Raw genomic sequence first — 24,350 nt, 5'->3', positions numbered from 1 at the left:
TTTAAAAGTGCAGTGAACCGGGCTGAGCACATTTGGGTTCTTTTGGCTGGATTTGGCTTGCTTGGGGTGGGGTTTGGTTGGATTGGCACCGTTTGGGTTGGTTTGGATTGTTCGGGTTCGGTTTGGCTTGGATTGGCATATTTTGGGTTGGTTTAGGTAGGTTTGGCTTGTTTTAGGTTTGTTTTAGGTAGGTTTGGCTTGTTTTAGGTTGGTTTTAGTTAGGTTTGGCTTGTTTTGGGTTGGTTTGGGTCGTTTGGGATGGTTTCGCGGCCGAACCGCTCCATCCCCTCAGACAGAGCCCCCCACCCAACCGCCCCCCACCCCGCACCACCCAGGCGAGCTCGGCGCCCATTGGCCAGCGCCGCCTTCCGCCCTCGCTGCTCTACTTGTGATTGGGCAGATCTTCAGTCAATCTTTCACCTTCCGGCGTTCCGATTGGCTGCGCCGGGGAGGCGGGGCGCGCCTGTCCCCCACGGGGGTCGGCGGGGTGCGGGTCCGGGCGCTCCGTGCGTTATTCCCAGCGGCGTTCCCAGTAACTTTCCCCGCGGCATCCCTTGCCGCCATGGAGCTCTCCTGCCAGGCGCTGAAAACCACGCACCAGGCGAGGGAAGCGGTGAGAATCAGCGGGGCGGGCGGCTGCGCGTCGCCGTTGCGCGTCGCGGTTGCCATGTCAACGGGGGCGGGGTGCTGTGCGCATGCGCGGGGGTTGGTGTCATGGCGGCGGGAACGGGGCTGAGCGCGATGGGCAGTGGCGGCCGTGGGTTTTCCATAGCCCCTTTCTAAATTGTTCTGGAGCACAAGGCACGGCCAAATGAGACAATATATATTACTTCCTCCACTCGTTCTTGTTTCACTCTTGTACACTTCACTCCACTCTTCTTGTATTGCTCCATCCCTGGTAGTGTGTCATGTGGGGTTGGACAGGGCTTGGAGCATCCTGGGATAGTGGAAGGTGCCCCTGCCAATGGCAGGGTTTGGAACTGGATGCTCTTAAGGTCACTTTCAACCCAAACCATGCTGTGATTCAATGATGCTGTGGTTCTTGCCCTAGAAAGCCCAGAAACAGCAAGATTTTGCGGAATTTCATAACGTGTTCTTTTGCTTCCATCTGCTGGTTAAATTACACAGGAGGGAGAGAGGCTGCAGGAATGCTGAAAGCCTTTCCCATAAGGCTGTTTGTTGGGTGCTGTGCGTGCATACACCAATCCGTTTTCCCACTTGAGAGTGAAAAGTACAGGATTCTTCAGGTGTTTTGTGAGGAGTCCTGAGACTGAACTTTACGTGTTAGTTATATCAACCTCTATTAGAGTCATAAAATGTTCTGAGCTGGAAGGTGCTCATAAAGGTTATCATGTTCTTACCCTGGGCCTTGTGCAGCACAGCCCCAAAATTCACGCCATGTCCTTTAGGGCATTGTCAAAACACTCCTGGAGCTCTGGCAGCTTTTGACCTCTCCTTGGGGAGCCTGTTGAGTGCCCGACCACCCTCTGAGGGAAGAACCTTCTCCTAATATCCAGCCAAAAACTCAAACCCCTGACCCAATTCCATGGAATTCCCTTGGGTCCTGTCACTGATCACCGAGAGAAGAGATTCGTGCTTAACCCTCAGTTTTCTCTCCTCAGGAAATGTTGGTAGGATAGATCTATTTACCTAGGAATGGGATCCTCTTTCTGAGCCCTAAAGTGAATTCAGATCTCCACCACTGAGAATGGAGCCTGAAGGTTTGGTATTGAAGCAGCATCAATGTACAAGAGGGGAGGAGAAAAAGGGACCTGATTTTTAACCTCACCAGTGGGGGTTTGCATGGCTTTTGTCCCAAGGATGGTGCTGGATACTGAATGCAGACGTGTCTGTGGGGCTGGGAACTGGAGCTCAAGAGCTCTTCCCTGTCAGCTGTGCCACAGGATTTGGTTTGATGTGATTTTGGTAAACTGGCTTTTCCACAGCCTTTTGGCAGGATAGATTTGAGGATAACACTCTGTATTTTGGGTATAGAGATGAGGGTGTCGTTTGTGTTTCACAGAGGAGGAGAAGTTCAGAGCCTCTTCTTTTAATTAGTGACTTGAAGGACCACCTGAAGCTGCCAAGAGGATTTTTTGCTTCTTGTTCCCAGTCATAAGTTCTATGGTCAGCTTGCTGTGTGTCTTTAATTATGAAAACTCATTGTAATCCCTGAAAAACTTTGGCAACTCTATTGTTTGCAGCAGCCTTGTATAATCTGGAAGAGAGAAGAGGGCAAAGCGCCCTTCTTTTTTTTTTTTTTTTTTTTTTTTTTTTTTTTTTTTTTTTTTTTTTTGTCTTGGGAAATTCTATTCACTGGCAGCCAAGTTATACATTGTTTAAAACTCACCAGTTCATTCTCTGCTCGTGTTTCTCAAAAAGCCAGACAAGGACTGAACATTCAGCCTTCTGAAAAGCCTGTCAAGGGTGCAAATATCCAGAGGGCTGTGGGGAATGGAAAGTTGTGGGAATACAGGGTGGTGGAGGGAGGAGGAAGACCATCATGCCTCTTTTGTCCTGGCACATGGTGCCAGCTTGAATTTGAGGAATTCCATACTTGTCAGCATACTGGGATCCCAAAGACAAAGAGGAAAAGGCTCTGCAGGTGTGTTAGTGCTTTCCCTGTGTGTTTGCAGAGCCCACCTGGCTGCCTCTTGTCTGAATTCCTGCTCAGGGGTCTTTCTGAGCCCATCCTGACTGCCCCAGCTGGGTGTCCTTAGAGTGCTTACTACACTAAAGCAGAATAGTTCTTATTCCCAAGCTCCCCAGGTGATCACTTACTCTTGTAGCTCTTTATTTTTCATCCCAACAAACAATATTAGTGCAGAATATACAGGGTCAAATGATAATGAAACGTTACTGAGGTAAATTAATCTTTTAGTAGGTCCGTTAATTTCAGGAAATTACACAGGAGACTTGGTTGACTTAGAATGTAAATGCATTTTAACAAAAGGTGTGGAAATGACTAAACAAACAATTGCACCTAAAGATGCACAACTCTATTAGAGTTTAATTTAAAGTGTCTCCGAAATAGAGATATATGCCACTCTTTTGTTAAGCTCAAATTAAATAAAATAACACAATAAGTGTTGAAGCTAATTAGTTAAGTTCTCAACCGTTCAGTTTTTGAAACAAGATCACATTTAAGTGCCTTTAGGTTTTATTAATTTCATAGACCCCAAAATCCCCTATAGTAATTGAAAATTTAATTACATATGTTTTTCTGTTCTTTGAAGAATGGAAGCTTATTAAACTTTAAACATTTAAACATCTATTGAAATACCAGTGGCTATAAACAACTTGCAATTCTAAATACTAATTAAACAGGAAGGCTAGATCACTATAAAGCTAAACTGAATTTTAAGTAACTTTGCACTAGTAAACACTCCTGTTTTTTTCATGCTGTGTAAGATTTGCCACTTCCTCTCTAAGCACAGCAGAAGGCTTGGGCAGTGTTAGGATTTGCCTGGGCTGTGTCAGGCAGGTTTTTTTGTGGACATAAGTGCAGTGGGTCAGTTCCTAGAGGACAAACTGGAGCTCAGGACAGGCAAAGAGCTCTTTTAAGTGAACAGATAAAGCTGCTGCTGGCACTGACACAGACAGAGGCTCATCTGCCTCGTGGAAAGAGTGTGTGCTAAAATAATGGTGAAATAATAATGTGCTAAAATAATGGCAGGAAAGGGATTGGTGGGACTGGTCAGGCAATGATCCCTGTGCCACTGTTTCACCAGATTTGTGCCTGGTAACAGGTGCATGTTGAAAGATCCTCGACTTTTCTTTGTTTTATAGAACACTCACAGAGCTGGGCTACCAGAGATACCTCGGGTTTGTTTTTCAGGTCCAACCTAATACGAGTCATTGTGAGTTGATCAACTGATTACAGCTTAGTTAATTTTCTTTGGACACACATCTGACTTCTCAAAATCAACCATTGCTGTTTGCATTCTTCACAACAAAGGTTAAAGACAGAAATAACCTCTCAGTCTAAACTCTCTTCTCGTTTTTAGATGGGGCTCTTTTGGGATGTAAATATTAATTTTTTCCTTCTGTTTGATCAGCACAACCAGAAGAGCATTGCTATGTCAAGCCTGAAGTAGGTGGCTCACACACAGACACAATGTTATCCTACTCCCAAAGCAAGTCTGTACTTAAATTATTTGAGATGCTGCCAATCACTGCATCACTATTTATCCTAGAACTTAAAATGCTTTAGGGAGAGCAGAAGTAACAGAGGGGGATAAACAGCAGAAGATGACATGCCAGAACACAAATTATTTTCAAGGAAAGTTCCAAGCATGGATCATGAACCCTGTCAGTCCATCAGGCAGAGGCAATTCCTCTCTTGTCAGAATATCCATGTTTATTACATGAAACACTTGATGTGTTTGTCTTCTGTGGCAGCCACTCTGTTTGCATACTGTGTTTTAAATATTCAGAGGGAGCTGTAACCTTGCCCTTTGATATGTCAGCAAACACAGCAGTTAATCTTCCTCAGCATAAACCTTCAGGAGCAGTTACATTCCAAAGGATGCACAGGTGGGATTCCCAGCAAAGTGCTGACTCCAGCTTCCTTCTTGCACCTCCAGGTGTGTTTTGGAAGATTCATGTCATCAAGGAGAAATGGTAAAAGGGCAACAATCCAAAACTTGTTTTCCAAACACCAGCACATTCAAAAGATTAAGAAGGAAAAGACTCTTTCATTTCAGAGTGTGTGTTCTCTCTTTGCTCATGGGAATTCTCAGAATTGGTTCATTTCTGGGAGGTGTTGCAGCACCTCCCAGAAGCCAGTCTGCATCACTGAAGAGTTACCAATCATACCAATCCACAAAACATTTTCACAGCACTCCTTTCTCCCCAAAATGGTTCAGAAAAATTATCTTTGTACCACCGCTGAAGTGGTATTGTAACTTCCTTTTGGAAACAATTTCTCAAAAGGCTATCAAGGGTAGTAAAGGTAGAAAGGGGTTATGATTTTTTTTCCCTTTTCCCCAGCCAGTTCTCGAAGATCAGAATGAAGATTCTACAAGTGTTTTTTTGCAATGTGTGAAATGCCAATACACGTTGACTCTTTAGGGAAGAGCAGACCCCAGCTCTTCCTTAGTCGTGACACTAGATGGCCCCACGACTGAAGCAAACATCCCGGGAAGTACCTGCTGGACTAGGATACTTTTCTCCCGTTCTACCCAGTACTTTTTATAGGCCGGGAGATTTTATTTTAAAATAATACAGTAGCTGATGGTGGAGTGCCATGTGATACCCAGCGCTGTGTACAGAGCAGAAGGAGGTCTAACCCAGCAAAGGAATGGTGCATAAAAAGGTAAATTGGTTTTGCACCACCCAAAAAACACCTTTGATTTTTGGAATAAATGATTCTCTACTATTAGCAGTTTGCTGTGATTGCTCTCTCTTCCAAGAGACCGAAAGAATAGAGTGATGGTCTTTATGTATATATCTTTCTTCTACACCTCTTGTGGAGTTTAAAAAGCCTTGGTCAGTAGTAGTTCCTTGGCATCTTTGTGTGCCAGGCACAGGCAGAGAGCAGCCCAAGTCCTTGATACAGATGGTGGGGCTCTGTTTGCAGCATAAAAAGGAGAGAAATCTCTATTTGTCACCCACAGACAGCCCACTCAAGCTGCTCTTTTTTTGGGAGGTGGATTCTATCCCAATGCTTGGTTGGGATAGAAGGGAGGGAAGCTGTGGGTGGCAGCAGGAGCCTGTGTTGCTTTACTGTGCAGCATGATCAGAGGTGTATGTGTGCTGTGCAAGCAACAGAAATTGCTGCTCTGTCCCCATCCATTAAGTGCCACTTCTTCATGTTCTGGGTCCTCACAAATAATCACAGAATCATAGGAAAGACAGAATACCTCAGGTTGGAGGGGACCCATGAGGATCATTGAGTCCAACTCCCAATGCCTCCCAACCTGAAAGAGAAGGGAAGTCATTAATTTGCCTTAGTGTGTGTTTGGCCATACCTGCTCTCCCTGTGGTCACAGTTTCAAGGCCCAGTGAGGCAGACCAAAGGCAATGTGCTGATTTCTAGAGCTTTCATTGTAACAACTTCTTTTATGACCTGAAAATCTCACGAGTTTTCTGCAGACACTGAGCATAAATGGCCTGTTTCATCAGAGTAAGGCTTTATTCCATCATCTTGTATGAATCTGTTTCCACTGCCCCTTTTCCTCTACTTGGTATTGTATCTGATACTCTCCCAGATGAAGCTTCACTGAATGAAGATAAGGATATTTTGTTCTGCCTGGTTTTTATTGCTTAACCATTTGTGAATGACTTTAGGTTCTCCAGTCTGTGTCAAGACATCCATGGGACTGATTCCATATTGACATTTCTTCATGTTGAGTCCTGATTTCAGCCAATCCTGTGTTAGAATTGTGCAAGTTTCACGTTATCCCAATCCACTAATTCTTCCAGTGTCTGTGTTTGATTTGTTGTGTTTATACATCAAGGCCTATGAAATGGGAGGTGTCAGCAGGTGTTACAGCTCGTCTTTGTAGTGGAGTCATGCAGATCCCAGGCCTGTTCAGCAGCCCCCCTTCTCCAGACACTCAGAGAACAGGTTTCTGTTGCAAGGGAAGGACACAGCCAGGATGGAGCACAAGGTTTCCTTGCACAGTCCCTGAAGCCTTGAGGTCTGCAAGAGTCCTGCCCTGAAATTCACAGCAGTCTGCGCATGTTGGGAGCCATAACCATAATAAGGGAAGTAAGTTATTTGTTCAACCCTAAAGTAATTTTCTCTTGTCTAGGAAAAGGTTTCTACCCATCCACTAGCCCTGATAATGTGTAAGAAAAATTAGATTGAAAACCACTTTCCTTGTGTTTATTAACAGTAAGTTGTTTTACAGTTCTTACATGCTGTTGTGCTAATTTGTTTGTTTCCAGAGGCTACATTTAGATGCTGTTTACAGCAATAAAGAGAATATTACATTTGATCTAGAGTTCTGTCTTAATTCACAGGAGGAGATGCGAACAGAAGCTCGTCGGAAAAATCTCCTCATTCTAATTTTTCATTATTTAATGGAGAAAGGGTACGTTTTTAAAATAATAGTGCTCTACACTGGTGGGATTTTGTGTATCTGACCTGCTCTACTGCATCCTTCTGTCCTCTCTTGGCTGAATGGACAGTGAGGGCCTTGGGGTTGATGTGGGGAAGTGATAAACTACCCTGAGGCTTCCTCACAGTTTGCCTTTCTAAATTGTTTCAGTTTCTGAAACAAAAATTCCCTTCATAATTTAAAAAGACTTCAGATCAGTCAACAAAGATTATTAAAATAGAGTTTATACTTCTATAAAAATAGGGTAGTGGACAGGTTAAAGCATAACTGTGTGCTTACTAGTACCATTGTTTGCTTCTTCTCTCAGAATTCAGAGTAAGATAATGACTCTCAGTTTTTTGATCTTTGTTTGTTTTGTTTTTAAATTGCCAGATATGTTGACGCTGCAAATGCTTTGGAACAAGAGACAAAATTAGCTTTACGTGGCTTTGAAGTTTGTGACAACATTGATCTTGAGACAGTTTTGATGGAATATGAAAGCTACTATTTTGTAAAATTTCAAAAGTATCCTAAAATTACCAAAAAGGTCCTGGACACTGGTATGTGGCTCTGTTCCAAAAAGAAAGCTTTTGTTTCCAAAGTGTAAAATCTGTATTTCCCTGCTGTTCTCACAGCCCTTGTCATGTATGTTAGCATTTAATGTTCCAACCCATACAGTTACAGATCTGTAGTTCTAGCACACAAGGCACCAGAATTTAGAGATTTGGCTTTGAGCCCTTCTGCTTTTCCTTCTTTCTTTATATAAAGGAACTAGAAAGTGTCATTTTTCTCTTTTGAAAGCTGCTTTGGTATTGGAAAACATGAGCTAAGCACAAAGCATTATGGAAAGATATGTTTATCCACCTTCTTCTCATGGGAGAGAATAGTAAATAAAGGATACAAAACAAGGCAAATCAGAATATGAGCATCCTGTTATGGCCTTGAGAGGCAGAATGGTTTTGCACTTGAGCACAAAAAGTAACTTGGAGAAGCCATAAGAACAACTGCGAGAATAAGTGGTGAAGAGCTTGAAGGCTTGGATTAGACATTAGGAAAAATTTCTTAATGGAAAAGGTTGTCAAGCCCTGGCCAAGGCTGCTCAAGGAAGTGGTGGAGCAACATCCCTGAAAGTGCTCAAAACACACATGGATGTGGCAGCTGGGGATGTGGGCCAGTGGTGGCCACTGCAGGGGTGGGGAGTGATTGGACTGGATGGTTTTAGAGGTATTTTCCAGCTTAAAAAATTTAGTGATTATTTGCTTGAAAAAGGCATGTACATCTAGAACCTATGGATTGGTGTTAATGCAAAGAGGAAGAGCAGGATAAAACTGCAGGATATCCCTGCAGGACAAAACAAAAAGGGTTTGTTAGGAGTCGAGAACGAAAATGTATTAAAAAGCATTTTTTACATCGTAGTCAAACTGAGCAGTAGTCAAGACTGAATCCATGACCTAAGCAAAAAAGTATCCCCAAAACGACACTCTTGGACACTTAGAAGCTCTCATGCATTTTTTAGTCAGTGAAGCTTCCCAGGCATGGAGTAGTCTGCTGTTGCCTAAGCTCAGATTTGTGACTGTGCTGGCAGAGATCATCCTCTTTCCCTAAAGCATAAGCAACCTCTTCTCCTGCACAAAGTTTGCACCATGCCCTAAACTGGGCCTGTGGCCAGACTTGGATATCTAAACAAAATCCTTGGTGTGGTGCTCCTTCCTGCTGAATTTTTTGCAGCACTCTTGGCAAGTCCTGCAGTAACAAGTTGGTCATTTCCACGCTGAGTTCCAGTTGGAAGTGTTGTAGATACACCCACAAGATTACAGGTTGTTCCATAGGCTCTGCTGCCCCTAAACACACCGTGTTCCCAAGCTCCTTCAGGGAAAGAGCTCTTTGGGAAGGATTATTTTATCCAAGTATGTGAGAATCATGAGTGGAAGAGCATACAAACCCTTGGCTTTTTGAGTTCATATCTGGGCTTTCTGAGTTTGACATTTTGTAAAAAAAAGCTCTCCTTTGACAGAAATTGTTTCAAATTATATAAACGCAAAAGATAACATAGTTTGATATGCACTATTGCAATGTGACATTTATTCTGTCTTATTATGTTGAACTTGATTCCTCTTCAGGGGAGTAAGGCAAATTCATAATTCCCAGTTCAGTAATGAAAAATTATTAGCATTAAATAAGCATTCTATGTCCTATATTAAATTATTGTACTTAATCTAATTTCTGGTAGTGTCCATTTTACTGTGAACATGATACTGGTTTTAAAATATGAGCATAGAAAGCAAAGACTGAATGAGATAAAATGTAAAAACTTGAAGCAAAACTACCCTCATCAGCACCAGTTTGTTTTCAATAAGATTTTGCAAGCTTGCAGTGCTTATACTCACACTGTTCCTGTTAATGCATTATTATTTCCAAGGTCATAAATGTGTGCTTAAAAATATTAAAGGGGAAAAAAAAGGTTCAAATTGCCCTCTTTTATATCCTTAATTGTTTTAATATTAATTTTGCCACAGCAGAAAATAAACTACAGCTGAGAGGTGGAGGAAGAGCAAGAAGGTGAGAGATAACATGTGGGGTGATTTTCTGGGTTAGAAAACTTTCCTAGTAAAAGCAAATATACACAGTGGTTAAGATAATGTTGTGATACCAGAGGGGTACCAAAGCCTGGAGCCATGCTCCTGGCTGTGTGGTGCATTTTTTCTGTGTCTGTTAGAGGAAACTAAGGATGTATTTCCCAAATGGAGCAGACAATTTACAGAGGTTTTTTGCAGTGTGGATGAAATGGGGTGGGGTGTTTGAAAAGAGTAAGCACTGAACTCTGCTGTGTTTGAAATTAACACCATAACTTCAGTGGGAGCAAAGTTAGCCTAAAACTGCTTTATTTTAAAGATTTGGATTTTAATCTTTTGGTATTTTGGAGGGAAAAAAAAGTAATGGAAGTCTTGCATTATTTTTCTTAATTCTAGGACAGCAGCTTCTTCTCAGAATGTACCAATGATCAAACAACAGACAGTGCATCGACAAGTGTCAAAAACTTCACCTGGGAGTACAGCAGAAGCTAAATCCTCCACCAAGGAGAGCCCCAGACAGGTTTAAACATGTTTTATCTTGGCAGCAGTATTTGAAATTAATGTGATTCTGTATGGGGAGTCTGTAGGCAGCAAGAGGATGGGAGTTACATGATTAATAATTGTGCAACTAATGGTGCAAGACTTTAAGAGAATTTCTGGCAATGAGTTTGTGGCCAGTCACAAGCAAAAATTAGAGGAAAAGGAGTCATATAATCCAACCCATACTGAAAGCAATCAGAGTTTTTTCTTCAATACCAAAATATTCATCCTTTAGTGCCAGAAAGCAAAACAAACAAATAAAGGAGAAAGTCTGGTATCAGTCCTAAGCATCTTCACAGTGCATGAGTTGTTTGACACTGGGGGAGTAATTTGGCTTTGTAATGTTCAGGTTTGAGAGTCTCATGTTGGTGAGATTGCTGTAAAATCTACTTTATTATCATCCCTTATGATATGGTGGAGCAGGAACAGCAGGTTGGTGGGCAAGCACTGTGTCTATTACAGCTTTTTTTTTAAGGGCCTGGCTTTGTTTCTGCATCAAGAGGAACTCTTCTCTGACTTATTGTCACCCCTAAAAATACCCCAAAACATTGCATTTTGGATTTTACAGCAATAACTGCTGTGAAGTGAATACATAATCCTAAAATACCTCCTCATTTCTGAGCTGACATGCTGTACCTCTTTCTTGGCCTGTCATTTCCATTGTTCATAAGAGTTGCTGCTTATGTAAAATGCAGTTTTCTGCTTGGTCCATGGAATAACTTCACTGCTGAGCTCCAGAGCTGTGGCTTCACTGCTGTCACCAGTCAAGTGAAGTCTAATTAAATGTACATATCTAATTAATGGGTGTTTAAATGATCAGTGTTTCTCTTGGAACTTCTTCTGGGCCTATGTGAAGAGATGGAACGATATCTATAATGTAATATCTTCAATCCACATCTGTTTTAAAAGGCATTTTTCTTTAGAATAGTGATGGTGCACATACTCTGGATGCATCTGATTTTGGCTTAAGCATCTCAGGAATCAGCAAAAGTAGAAGAGACAGCTCTCAGCCAAGAAAGGTTGGTAGAAACCTGGTTTGTGGTTTGTCAGAGAAATAGGTATGTGGGGAAAAAGAAAATGAACACAGAGGTTTTAAAAAATATCACATGATAGGGGGTTCTGTCTATTTTAATATAAAATGTTTCTATATAGTCAGCTGAAGTGCCAGTTTTATAATTTTGTATAAAAAATTTTATAATTCTTTGCATAGGCACCTTTTTCATTTAATACTATTTCAAACATACTCAGAGAGGAATATTTCTTTTTTTAAAACCCAGTGGTAAATAACTATGTTTGAAGATAATGTTTTCATTCCTGAATGAGGTAATGAAAGGCTCTGCAGTTAAATTATTGAACTGACTGAGTTGTGTGTTCTATCCCCATTGCTACCATGGTTTTTGGGGTCAATTTTTGCCACAATTAGGACTATATATGCAGTAAGGAAATACAGTTGCTGTAATTGCCAGCGAAATTTGGTCCAGTGTATTTTTAAGAGTAGTGCTACCACCGTGGTAAAACCTACAGCAACACTTTTTTCCGCTTTAGGGCCAAATAATTGACTTCCACAAGATGATTCAGGATACAATCAGAGTGTCACCAGATGGAATTCCCTTGAACAGCCTTAATTGTGATCCAGATCCCTCAGTAGGTATTTCTGTTCATATTTCCATCCAATCAATATGAACTTGACTTGTGCACAACCAGGAACAAAATAAAATACTGCAACAACGTTGCTGTTTTGTTTCCAAGGCCTTGGATTTCTGAGAGGCGTATTTCCTTCTTGAAGGGACATTCATACTTGATAGTAATCTAATTTGATGACAGTTGTTTATTATGAACATGAAAACAGGCAACAAATAAAAATGAGACCTTATGATGAAAAAAAATAAATTGCAGACACCTGCAGAACTTTTGGGAGTGAAATCCTGGTTCCTTTCAGCTCATTATGTCTCCAGCATTTTCCTCAGCTGAGACAACAACAGAATTTTGATGTTTGAGATAAATTTTCTGTAAACACTCGAGACATAAGCCAGAACTTCTCAGATAGTTCATCCAGCTTTCGTGGTGCTTGTCTGCCTGGCAACTTGCTACATGGGAAGAAACTATCCAGAAAGAGAATGTGACAAAACAGTGACCTACAGTTACATTTTCCACTCCTCTTAATCTATGTAGAGCATATTTAGGACTCTAAGTGCAATAAGAAAGTGCTCATTTTAATGTTGATTCAGGTTAGATTTGTCAGAGGAAAAGATGACTTACTGCAAATATGGTTTTCTTAATTTTTTTTATTATTACATGTATTTCTGCAGCTTTAAAAGTTATTGTTACTAGTATGTATCAGGTTTTTTTTAAATTCTTACTAATTTGTCTAAAAATACTTGCTGTCTGACAAAGAATTATGTTTTTCTCTTTTAGGAACGATTATTGAAACCTCTTGGTGCTGTTTTTGGCACGACTGGTGAGATGAAGGAACTTGCAATGGTTATAAGCAAAGTAAGAGCAGATCTCCCTGTCAGTTCTAGAGAGGTGTTGGTTATCTTTGTCATCTGGGAATGCTGTTTGTTTCTTTTTACTGTCCCTGTTAATGCTAATTCTTGAATGTGCAAGTTATTTTTCTCTCCACATAGCTCCCCAACAAGTAATATCTTTATGTAATGGTGTTTCTTTCTGATGCACAGTGGGAAGAAATAATTAAGACTATTCCTTTCTAATGGGGAGCAGGTAATTTAATCATGCTGCGCAGACTGTCTTCCGTACAAAAAAAGTACAATAGTTCACTGAAAAGAGAGATTTAAATATATTTGCTAAAGCCAACTGTTATCTAATGTTTCTTCTAGCTGTGATCAGATGGTGGGAGAAACCTTGATTCCACTCTTCTGGTGAAATTTCCATTCCAGGCATAGGGCTGTAGTCAGTGTGGAGGGTGTGCCAGTATCATAGCAGTATTTGAATTCTGAATGTATCTACTAGATAGCATCAGAATCAGAGAATCGTTTAGGTTGGAAAAGCTGTCAAGGTCAAATCATTCCCCCAGCACTGCCAAGGCCACCACTAACCCACATGTCCCCAAATGCCACATCAACATGGCTTTTAAATCCCTCCAAGGATAAGGATTCCACCACTGGGCAGCTGTGCCAAGGCTTGATAAACCTTTCCATGAAGGAATTGCTCCTGATGTACACTCTGAACCTCCCTTGGCACAGCTTGAGGCTGTTCCCTCTCCTGTCCTGAGCACAGCCCGACCCCCCTGGCTGTCCCCTCCTGTCAGGGACTTGTGCAGAGCCACAAGGTCCCCCCTGAGCCTCCTTTTCTCCAGGCTCAGCCCCTTTCCCAACTCCCTCAGCGCCTCCTGGGGCTCCAGACTCTTCCCCAGCTCCCTCAGCGCCTCCTGGGGCTCCAGACCCTTCCCCAGCTCCCTCAGCCCCTCCTGGGGCTCCAGACCCTTCCCCAGCTCCCTCAGCCTCTCCTGGGGCTCCAGACCCTTCCCCAGCTCCGTTCCCTGCCCTGGACACGCTCCAGCCCCTCGGTGTCTCTCCTGTCCTGAGGGGCCCAGAGCTGTCCCCAGCACTGGAGGTGTCTCAGCAGTGCCAGCCCAGGGGACAGGCACAGTCCTAGGGCTGTGTCACACCATGGCTGGGACAGCCCAGGGGCCACTGGCCTGGTACTTGTCCTGTGCCTTTGTGCAGCCTGCACCACCTGCACTCCCTGTGTGTTCTCACCTGGTGCAGGTGAGAGATGCTGTAAATGTCAGCTCTGCAAGCACTGCTCTCCATCCCAGCACTGCCAGAGCAGCATCAGTAATACACCATATCCCAGGGCAGACCTGGGGATTTTTTTCAGGATTGGCAGCTTGACCCCTGGAGGGAACCACAACATTGTCAGCAGCATTTCATTTCACTCCTGGGTTGAGGTGTGGGGTAACAAACAGGCCCTGGTCTGCTGGGGATCTGTGGATACAGCACACACAAATACTTTGCATCCACCACTTTTGGATGAGTCACTCATCCAAAAGGATTCATAGCACCACAGTTTTTGGTAGTGTTGTGACTTTCTGGATATAAACATCATGAGTGGTATCAACCTGCTTATCAACTTGCTTATAATCATCTTTCTAAAAACCTGAAAAACTTTGCTGACTGATTTTTATATCCGTGTATGGCCCAAATTCTTGGTCCACAAGTTTTGTATTTGACATTTAGTAGAACTAAAGAAATGTCTTAGGAAATTTCCAACCTTAAAGTAAGAAAATTCTCATTTGTTTCAATTCCTGTCTGGTCTTTTATTTATGAAACGTCTTAGGAAATTTCCAGCCTTAAAGCAAGAAAATTCTTATTTGTTTCAATTCTTTTTTTTTTTTTTTTTTTTTTTTTTTTTTTTTTTTTTTTTTTTTTTTTTTTTTTTTATGGTAGACCTTTAAAATAATGTTGTTTTTGCTGCTACATTAACAAAAAAAAGCAATAAAAAATTGCTTTCCCTTTGTTATGGTGTGTTTTTTGAATTGTGCTCCATTATGGTATGTTCCTAGTTGCTATGGTAATCAACACTGTATAAATCAATAAAAATAAATAGCATGTTTTATCTGTTTCATAACACAATCTAATTTAATTTGGAAACAGTTATGGAAGTCTACTTAATAGCAGAAATCTGATTCATCTTAATTCACTGTTAATAGAAAGGGAAAGTGTAATCTACTCCATATAAATAATTTTTTTCTAATTCTATTAAATCAACTTTTCCCCTTGGATACAACCACATAATTTTTCTTCAGTCTGTGTGGATTATTTTTGTTGGAGAGCAGAATTTATCCTGAGTATTTGTACTGAGGATATGGTATTTTTTTACAGAACAATTAGCTCCTGGAACACAAAGCCACAAAATATTATGAAGGCAAATGGAAAGATTCATAGAAGATTTGGAAAGTTTAATGAATTAAATGAAATTAATTTAGTGAGTGCTTCAGGGCATAGACTAATTACTGTCTATCTTTTGATAGATGCTTAGGGGAAAAATTTCTTCCTGTTGCAGAATTTCTCATAGCTTTTTTTGCAGCATACAAAATCTTGAATAGTCTGGAGTAAATAGAAATTTTTCACTGTTACTTACAACATGAGTAATAACCTAAGTAATAGGTATTAACATTTTAATAGGTAATAATGTAAGTAATAGGTGCAGCCATAAAGTTACTGAGCACCAAGTTTTAAAAAATCCAGAGTATTTTCACGTTGCACATGAGTGAGCTGTGGAACTTGTGACTCAAAATAAACATGCTAAAAAAAGAGGGAAGAAAAATTCACTGAAGAATGAACGTCAAAAGGTGTTTCAGCTTGAAGATTCAAATGTAATTTGAATTAGTGAAATCCCTTGATGGGTGTAAACTTGAACCGATGTATCATCATGATTTCTTTTACTTCTTCTTTTAAAGAGCCAATACTTGCAGCAATAGAGACAAAACATTAGGGTTGGTGAACCTTCATATCACAATCGCTCTTGATATGTAGATTGGTTCCTAAATTGAACTAACAGAAAACAGATCTGAGGAAGATCTGCTCAGCATCTGCATTTGGTAGGAAATACATTAGGGAAACTCCAGCCTGGAGGGGAAGTGATTGCTGTGTATGCTTCCCTCCTGGGAGGTCTCTGGTCCCTAGGGTTAAATAATACAGCCTGTATCACTTAACAGCACTATTATTTTATCACTGAGTCAATCCTTTTACTTTGCCAGAGGTCATTATCTGACTGCAGAAGGAGTTTTGCTAACAAGATGTGATGTGTGTTGCAGGACATTTATCTTCATAAGCCAAACGTGAAGTGGGATGATATTATAGGGCTGGATGCAGCTAAAAGGCTGGTCAAGGAAGCAGTTGTTTACCCCATAAAGGTAAGGTGCTAAATAGTTTTGGGAAATCAAGTGTTGGGCTCATTAGCTTGTTTCCTTGCAGTTACAGTGGTGTTTTAGAGTTCTCAATATTTCTGTGCTTTTGTAGGCCATTCCTGTCAGAACTGTTGGTGTTCCTGTTTCATGGCAGAACTATTCCTGTTCCATCTGAAATGGCACATGCATTCTTCTGTAGGAAAATTACCTTTCAGTATTAAAATTGGAAGAGTTTGGTCCAATTCTTTGGCACCTTTGGCATTGTAAAAAGTGCTGGATTTGGTCTATATTGATTCCATGAAAAATTACTTACAGAAGAGAATGTCACATCAATTGCACTTGGGATAAAAAAAAAAAAAAAAAAAAAAACCAAAAACAAAAACAAAAAAACACTGGAAGCAAATCTCAAATAATAAATGCAGCATTTTTCTCAGTAGTCAGATCATACATGTCACATTGTTTTGGTGTGGTTTTATGCCTCTCTTCAAATTTCTTATGTTTCTTGAATGTGCTAGGAGCAGTGAAGGTGGGGGGACTAGCAGTTTGTTTTAGATGATACATTTTTAATCCCTGAATTACTTTTCTGCTTCTATCAGTATCCAGAGCTGTTTACTGGCATTCTGTCTCCTTGGAAAGGATTATTGCTATATGGACCACCAGGTATGGAGAGCTTTTTACCACATCTTTGTGTTTGTCACTGCTTCTTGTTTTTTCCCATGGATAAATCATCGATGTTCATTAGATCACACTGTTAAAAAAAGAACATGTTCTGTACATAAATTAAAAGGAGAGAATGTTGGATGTTTATGTCCATCTCTGACACTCAAACCTGGCCTTTCTTATGAACCTTGGCTATTTTTATACCCAAATCTTCCAGAGACAATACTTGCACTAACAATTCAGGGGAATGAAAACTCAGATCTCTGTTTTTACTCAGCTTGGACCATTTTAATTAGGTTTGGCATGATCCTGTGATATATCAATAAATCTGCCATGGACTTAGTGACTTTTCACTCTCCATAGTGAAAAATGTCCTTCCTTTCTTCTGCTTTTAGGGGTTGTTTTGGGAATGGGGGGCAAGATTTTCCTTCTTTCAGCTGGGTATTTTCCTTGTCAGTGCAGCTCCCTCTGCCCCAGTTTGACACAAGGATGTGGCTGGAAGGGGGCAGAGGGCACAAGAACCACCTGAGTCAGGTTGCAAAGCCTGTCTCTGCAATTAACTCCATTTGTTCCTGTGAATGTTTAGATGTTCCTCCCACAGAAGGCATGGGACCATTTCAGCATGCACTACTTCAGGTTTGGAGAATGCATTTGCAGTTCTGTATTACCTGAAACAATCCTGAAAATATCGTGAGGACTGGAGCCCCTCTGCTCTGGAGCCAGCCTGGGACACCTGGGGCTCTTCACCTGCACAAGAGAAGGCTCCAGGCAGAGCTCACAGCCCCTGCCAGGCCCTCAAGGGGCTCCAGGAGAACTGCACAGGCACTGGGGACAAGGCCTGCAGGGACAGGACACAGGCAGTGGCTTCCCAGGGCCAGAGGGCAGGGCCAGATGGGATGTGGGGCAGGAATTGGTGGCTGTGAGGGTGGGGAGGCCCTGGCACAGGGTGCCCAGAGCAGCTGTGACTGCCCCTGGATCCCTGGCAGTGTCCAAGGCCAGGCTGGACAGGGCTTGGAGCAGCCCAGGACAGTGGAAGATGTCTCTGGTCATTGCAGGGTTTTGGACTCAATGGCATTTAAAAGTCCTTTTCAAGGCAAACCATTCTATGAGTTTTTTACTGTTTTTACCTGACTGGTAGTCGGATGAGGGGAATTTATTCAAACATTTGCATTTTATTCCTTTGGAGAGTGAATTTCTCAAACACTGTTGTTTGTAGGTACTGGAAAAACTTTGCTTGCTAAGGCTGTTGCCACTGAATGCAATACAACCTTTTTCAACATATCAGCATCCACCATTGTCAGCAAATGGAGAGGTGATTCAGAGAAACTTGTCCGGGTAAGAATTACCTTCCATTCTTTAACAAACATCACATTCCCCCTTGAAACTGGTGTTCAGCACAGAACTGGGAACAAGTCTTCCTCTGGTACTCACAGTCTTTCCTGATTTAGACAAAACATGACTTTGAGTATACCTAGTTCTGAATGCAGGAATAGCATCACTTCTGCAGAAATCTCATAACCAATTCTTGCTGTGGGCCTTAAGTTCTGTAATGTAAGATGGAACAGATGTTCTGAAGGCAGCAAAGATTAGAATTAGCTTTATTAGGAGTCAGACAATCAGAGTTTCAAACTAGTGTGTACTTTGTGACCTCTTCAGAGCACTTCACATCCATTTTGCAGGGGCTGGCTCCTAGGTACTCTGCAAGATGTAATTTAGATTACCAAATTCCTAACTGTTCTTCATGGCACAGAACGGGCAAAGAACTTCCATGTCACAAAGATGTTTCAGTTAAATGCAGATGGAATGTTGTTTCAAGGAAGGTAGTTTGGTGGCAAATGGGTAAAGGCATTTTTGTGTATAAACAAGCTGTGGATGGCTCAGCTGTGGTACAAAAAATTGAGGGGTTCAGGTGTGTAGCATCCTTGCCCATCTGAATCTCTCCATAACACCCACCAGTTCAGTGGAAATCCACTTAACCTGCCTTACCCTCATCTCTTGGGCTGCACTTCAGGTAAATGCAGAGCTCTTGGAAATAACCACAGCAAACTGTTCTCTGCAAATGGCTCTCTGCTGCAATTGTTACTCTCTCTTGAAATGTACCCAATGGCTACAGCACACTTAATTGTCCTTCCTCCTTTGTCCTTTAAAATGGCATATTTTTCTTCAGACATTTCCTTTCTCTATTACTGATCCTCTTGACATCTGCCTCAGTAGCTTCCTGGAATTTTCTTTCCTGGCAGGAGTATGTGGGGACAGTTCTGGTTTCTGCCACCATCATCCAGAAGGCTTTTGTGAACATGCTGCAGCACATGCATTGATACTAAATTTGTGGCATTTTACCCTTAGTTAAACTTAAGGCAGAATCAAAAAATGAAGTAAGATTGTGGATTGGGAGAGCTCTAAGAAAAGTATTGTGTGAATTTATATCCTAAAATTATATGAGGCTGGTGAAAGGGAAGTGGTCATATATATGGGGTTTGTGGTCAGTGGGAGGCATATCCTCTCACATCCTGTTTTCTCAGTCCTACACCATATTTCTGTGATTTTATATATTTTATATATTATGTTTCCTGTAAAATTGTATACTGGTCATGGTCTCCTTGTTACTCTGGGCAAATAACTTAAACCCTGTTTCATGCTCAAAGTGATGAAAACAATATGTATCTTCTGATTTTTTTAAGTGTTCAGATTTAAAAGTGCTGGACTAATATATATTGTTAGTGATATGTATCTAAAAACTCAAAAAACACTTTTGCTCAAGAAGAACTGACAGTGTTTTTTCTTACTCCTAACACAGACATCTCCATGTTTACAGGAAATTAGATGAAGCTTCATTCTCCAAAATGCAGATCCACATTTTTTGTTTCAGCCTAATAGTCCATTTTTAAAATCGTGATTGTTCAAGCAATTTATGTTTGTTTTGATCAGGAAAAAAAAAAAAAGAGTGCTTGATTCTTATCAAAAGAATCAGTGCATTTTCTTTCATTATGCTTCAGCTGACCTGCAATTTTTTTCCCTCAAATCCTTATTTAAAAAAAAAAAAGTACAAATGGAGCAACAACAAAAGGCACATGTTTAATCTCAGTAACAATTTAGGAGTTCCCAGAATCCTCTGATGGATCATTTTCTTCTATCCCATTATTCTCAGGGTACTCTGATAGGATTTAGACAGAAAGATTTACACATAAAGACAGGATTACAAGGTTGTGTTCTTTATATCTCCTTTACAAACCTCTCAGATTTTGAGAGGATTCAGGGACCCTCAGCCTAGCCAGAGCTTTTTCCCTGCATATATCCCTTGGGATGTGAGTGCTGTTAATTTATCTTCCATGCCAGTTCACTTTAGTGCCTTCTTGTGTTGGTTTCTCTTTCACATTTACTCTTCTCTCCGGCAGGTGTTGTTTGAGCTCGCCCGGTACCACGCTCCTTCCACAATTTTCTTGGATGAGCTGGAGTCAGTAATGAGTCAAAGAGGCACTGCTCCTGGGTAACTGGTGGGACCACTTTGGGGATTAAAAGAGAGAGGTGCAGTGGTTGTGCCAGACTTTGGGGATTAGAAGAGAGAGGTGCAGTGGTTGCGTCAGTCACAGCAGAGAAGCAAGTCGTGTGAGGATTAGCAAGGAGCTACAGGCACAGCAAGAGGGAGGGAGGTGCAGGGGTTTATAACCACTTGTGCTGTTCTTTAAAGGGATTTGAAATGGAAATAAAGGGCAATGGTGAGGGAAACAACAGGTGAGTTGTTAGAGGTAAGTAAGAAGCAGCTTGTTTTGTGACACTTTGAGCATAGGCATGGCAGAGTAATAGGGAGTGTACATGGTAGAATGGCATTTTAATCAGTGACAGATTTTGGTGGCATTGTCAGGACTTCCTGTTGCAGGAGTGGGAGTATGTTGTTACTTGAACCCAAAATAGAGACAGTTTATAGTTAAAAACACATTAAAAAGGTTAGGGATGGGAAAGAAGCCAGAGAAATATAAAACTATTGTTACAACCATTAGGAACCCATTACTGGGGATTTTATGTACAGTGAATTACATGATCCCTTTATTTATATTATATTTTATGCCTATATTGTATGCTTACTGTTTTTTAAATAGAGTATGTCCTATTGTAAAGATGCTACTTGTAGTCATTGTCACTTCAGAGATGCAAATTATGAGCCAAATTTGTCCTTCATATTTTAAATGCCCTTCACATTTAAAACCTCTCATTAACATCACTGGGTTGTATATTTTAATAAGGACTTTTATCCTAATTTTTGTACTTACTTTTACATGTACTTATTAAATACTGACTTGGCGCTGATGTTTGAATGCCTTTACAGAAATAAGTCATTAAACCTGAACTGCAGCCCTTACCATCTAAGGTCTTGATGTTTTCCCTGGGCTTGATCCAGGAGTTTCCAAGAGCTTCACATCTGGAACCAAGAGTTCCAGCTGTTTTTTCTGCAAAACAGATTACCTGTATTTGAGCCAGAATTCTTAGCACTTTGCCTAAGTGCTTCTTCTTTTTTGAAGAAAGATCCTTTCTGTGTGGTCTCTGCCCCATTTCTAAATTCATACCAGTATGGTGAATTTTTCTCTTTTCTTTTGATAGAACATTTTGCAAAATGTTGAATTCAGTAGTAGGTTTATCTTCTTGTGGCCACTTCCTATTCACTGAAAAATAATACCCTGAAGAGATAGGTGTACTGGTTATTTAATGGCAACTATCACATTATAAGAATTCCCTGCTGTAGATCAATCAACCAGTCAATCAATCAATTGGAACCCTAGCTATTTCACAGTAAATATTGGTCTTGCATGGAGATTAACATGAAGAAAAAAAAAATTTCTTTGGACTCAGTAATAGTGGATTCTCCTCACTTTAATGCACTGAAAAGAGTCCATTTAAGTAATCATTAGAAAGCTTGATTTTAATGCTTAGATGTTAGCTAATGGAGCTTAATCATGCTTTGAACTGGGGCAAAACTGTGACAAGGGCTCAGTTGCTGTGAATGATGCTGTATAAATAAAGATGATTAATGCACTGAGCAAATAATATTTCTCTGAATCTTGGTAGTGGTGAGCATGAAGGAAGTCGGCGGATGAAAACAGAATTACTGGTGCAGATGGATGGCTTGGCCCGATCTGATGATCTTGTATTTGTTTTAGCAGCTTCCAATCTGCCATGGTAAGAGATCCAGAGAGTACATTTTGAATACATTTTCATGAGCTTCTAAGCACAGATAAAGATTTTATTTAGACTTCTGCAGAAAAAGCCTTGATATTTGGTTAAAGCATTTAAAGATTAATTTGGAGCTTTTACTTTTAAGCTCTTGAATTCTTGCTATTTGTGTCACATGAGAATAATCCATAATAAAGTCAACATATGCTGGTTGTACCAGCTGCTAATATTTAAAATGGAGTATTTGACTTTACAGGCAAGTTATTTACTATCTTTAAGCTAAGAAGGGTTTTCAGCCTGGAACTGTAAGGTGCTTAAAACATCTGGTGCTTAGAAGGATACTCCATAAATAGGAATGTTGGATTTTATTGGTATCAAATGTGACTTTGAAAAGTTTAAGGACAAAATTCTTCAATTTCTTCAACACAATTTAGCATAGAAGAAAAAAGAGTTTAAGATTGGAACTGTGGAATTTCGTCATGTTGGTTCTAAGACTGGGCAGGACGTGTATTGGGAACAAGACAAGCTGGAGAGAATTGAGGAAGGGAGGTAAAATTTGTAGTGTAACAACTGTGGATACTCAAGAGAGGAGCTGCTGATCCTCACAGCACTGAGATCTTTCTGGATATGCCTGTCCCTAAAGGCACATGGATCTATTCTCCTCTCATATGGAGAAGAGCACAGGCTTGGGGTCAGAACAGGAGAAGACAGGGAACTGTTTCCAGGGAACTTCAAGCCATGGTCTGGGAGTAGTTTGTTGGAGCCCAATGGGAGGTGTTCTCAGAATGACTTTGTGTGAGCAGCAGTTCAGCAGCATTTCACATGTCAAAACTTGAAATTTGACTTAAAGGTGCTTTGCTTAGTGAGACGACACTTGCCCAATGTGACAGACACAGAGCAGAGCACCTAAAACCAGCTGGGAGCCAGAGAGGGCTCTGCACCCACAAAACCACAGGCTTCATTTATGGATTGTTTTTCAAGATTAGTGATTTTTGGCTGAAACTTATAAAGTTGCCATGGGGAAAAATGTTGGAAAAGCCTCTCTTTGTGACTGGAGAGCTCTGGGTTGTGATCAGCAGGCTGTTGGGAGTGTCTTGAGTCTGAATGTCACTGGGTGTGTATCCACAGCTGCTTCCTTTTAAGTACTTACAAAAAAAGTCCAAAGTCCTAGAGCATATATTATTTTGAACACACAAATGCACATTTTGGTCGTGCATATTGCCACATGTTCTCTCACAAAGAATGTGGTAATATTTTATTCCTCTTGTCAGCTGATCCCCATTTTGTCAGGCCTGGCTGAAAAGCTCCAGGGAGCAGGCAGATAAAATTAAACAACAGAAGTAGAGTTTTTGCCTGAGAATTGAGGCTCAAAGATAATATTTTCAATTAGTCCCATGTGGTAGGTAAGCCTAGCTTGTCTTGTCCAGGGTTTTCAGGCTCTTGGAGTGAGAGAATGGCTGTGTGAACACCTAAAATTTGTGTAGAAGTTAGCTGTACCAAGTTAAGCTGGCCCAAAAGTGTGAGTGTGGAACCACCATGGGCTTTTTTTATAACCATAATCGCAAAGTCTGTGTGTTGGTTTCAGGGATTTATGTCTTGAAAAAACTCATGAATTTAAATCAGTGCAAAATCCACCCCATTTTGTTACAGTATCTGTATAAAAGGAACTGAGCTGCATTTGATTTAGTTGTGTTCCAGCTGTGTAAGAAAAGGTTGAAAAAAGTAATTGCTCTCTGTGTGGAGAGTTAAGTTGGAAAGAGAATTATTAGTACAGTATTAATACGTTTGTCTCTTAGTAATACGCTGTAAATGTTTACATTTTTACAGCATTGTTGCCCTTTTAGAAGAAGCTCTGAGCAATGATTTGCACTTTTCCTTGGTCTATTAAATTATCCTGTGAGATAATTATCCATGCAGAGAAATTTCTGCATGTGTTTTTTTACCCTGTATCTGCCTTACACAATCAATAAGCTTTCTGGAAAGTTATGTAGAATACACAGAATTCAGTTTTGAGTATTCTACATATTTGATTTTTGATCATTTTATAGTACTGGAGTTCTAATTCCTGCAAAATTGGTTCCTTGAAACTTCCAAACTGACAGCCTTTTTTTAAGGTTGAGACAAAATGAGAAGGTTTCTGTTTTGAGGGATGTGTCCCGAAAGAAAGCTGTCAGTCTGTTTTGGGACGAGAGTGGCAGCTGAGGTGTTCACTTTTGAAAGTTTTATACCTGAGACTTTAAAACTTCCTTTTGGACTTTCTCTCATGTCTGGTGGAGATGTGCCTACCACAGAGAAAATGCTTTAAGAAAGGGCTGGGCAAATGCTTAGAAAGGTGTTTGAGGGGGATGGAAAGCCTGGTGAAAGCCTGAGCTTTCACATCACTGGGATTCTCCAGCCTCGAGGAATTTGGGATTATCCGCATCCAGAGAGGTCAGCAGGGTTTGAACCTCTTTTAAGATCCCAACTATATATTTACTGACTATTTTTATAAGT

The 24,350-nt window shown here is 40.8% G+C and overlaps 1 protein-coding gene across 1 annotated transcript in view; it reads left to right on the top strand.

Moving 5' to 3' along the window:
• Window positions 1-562: 562 nt before the first annotated feature.
• Window positions 563-24,350, top strand: part of KATNAL2 (katanin catalytic subunit A1 like 2) — a gene marked incomplete at both ends in the record, with an annotated part of 28,388 nt that continues 4,600 nt past the window's right edge. The window contains 13 exons of the mRNA XM_083882945.1: window positions 563-613; window positions 6,970-7,040; window positions 7,440-7,606; window positions 9,563-9,605; window positions 10,016-10,139; window positions 11,083-11,178; window positions 11,705-11,803; window positions 12,575-12,652; window positions 15,939-16,037; window positions 16,628-16,691; window positions 17,908-18,026; window positions 20,087-20,178; window positions 21,753-21,863. Coding sequence (XP_083739071.1) covers window positions 563-613; window positions 6,970-7,040; window positions 7,440-7,606; window positions 9,563-9,605; window positions 10,016-10,139; window positions 11,083-11,178; window positions 11,705-11,803; window positions 12,575-12,652; window positions 15,939-16,037; window positions 16,628-16,691; window positions 17,908-18,026; window positions 20,087-20,178; window positions 21,753-21,863 — 1,214 coding nt within the window. The remainder of the gene's footprint in view (window positions 614-6,969; window positions 7,041-7,439; window positions 7,607-9,562; window positions 9,606-10,015; window positions 10,140-11,082; window positions 11,179-11,704; window positions 11,804-12,574; window positions 12,653-15,938; window positions 16,038-16,627; window positions 16,692-17,907; window positions 18,027-20,086; window positions 20,179-21,752; window positions 21,864-24,350) is intronic.

This window comes from Zosterops lateralis, assembly GCF_965231275.1.
Source record: "Zosterops lateralis genome assembly, chromosome: Z".
Taxonomy (NCBI): domain Eukaryota; kingdom Metazoa; phylum Chordata; class Aves; order Passeriformes; family Zosteropidae; genus Zosterops; species Zosterops lateralis.
The sequence above is the reverse complement of the archived record's forward strand: the minus strand, read 5'-3'. Positions and strand labels throughout refer to the sequence as shown.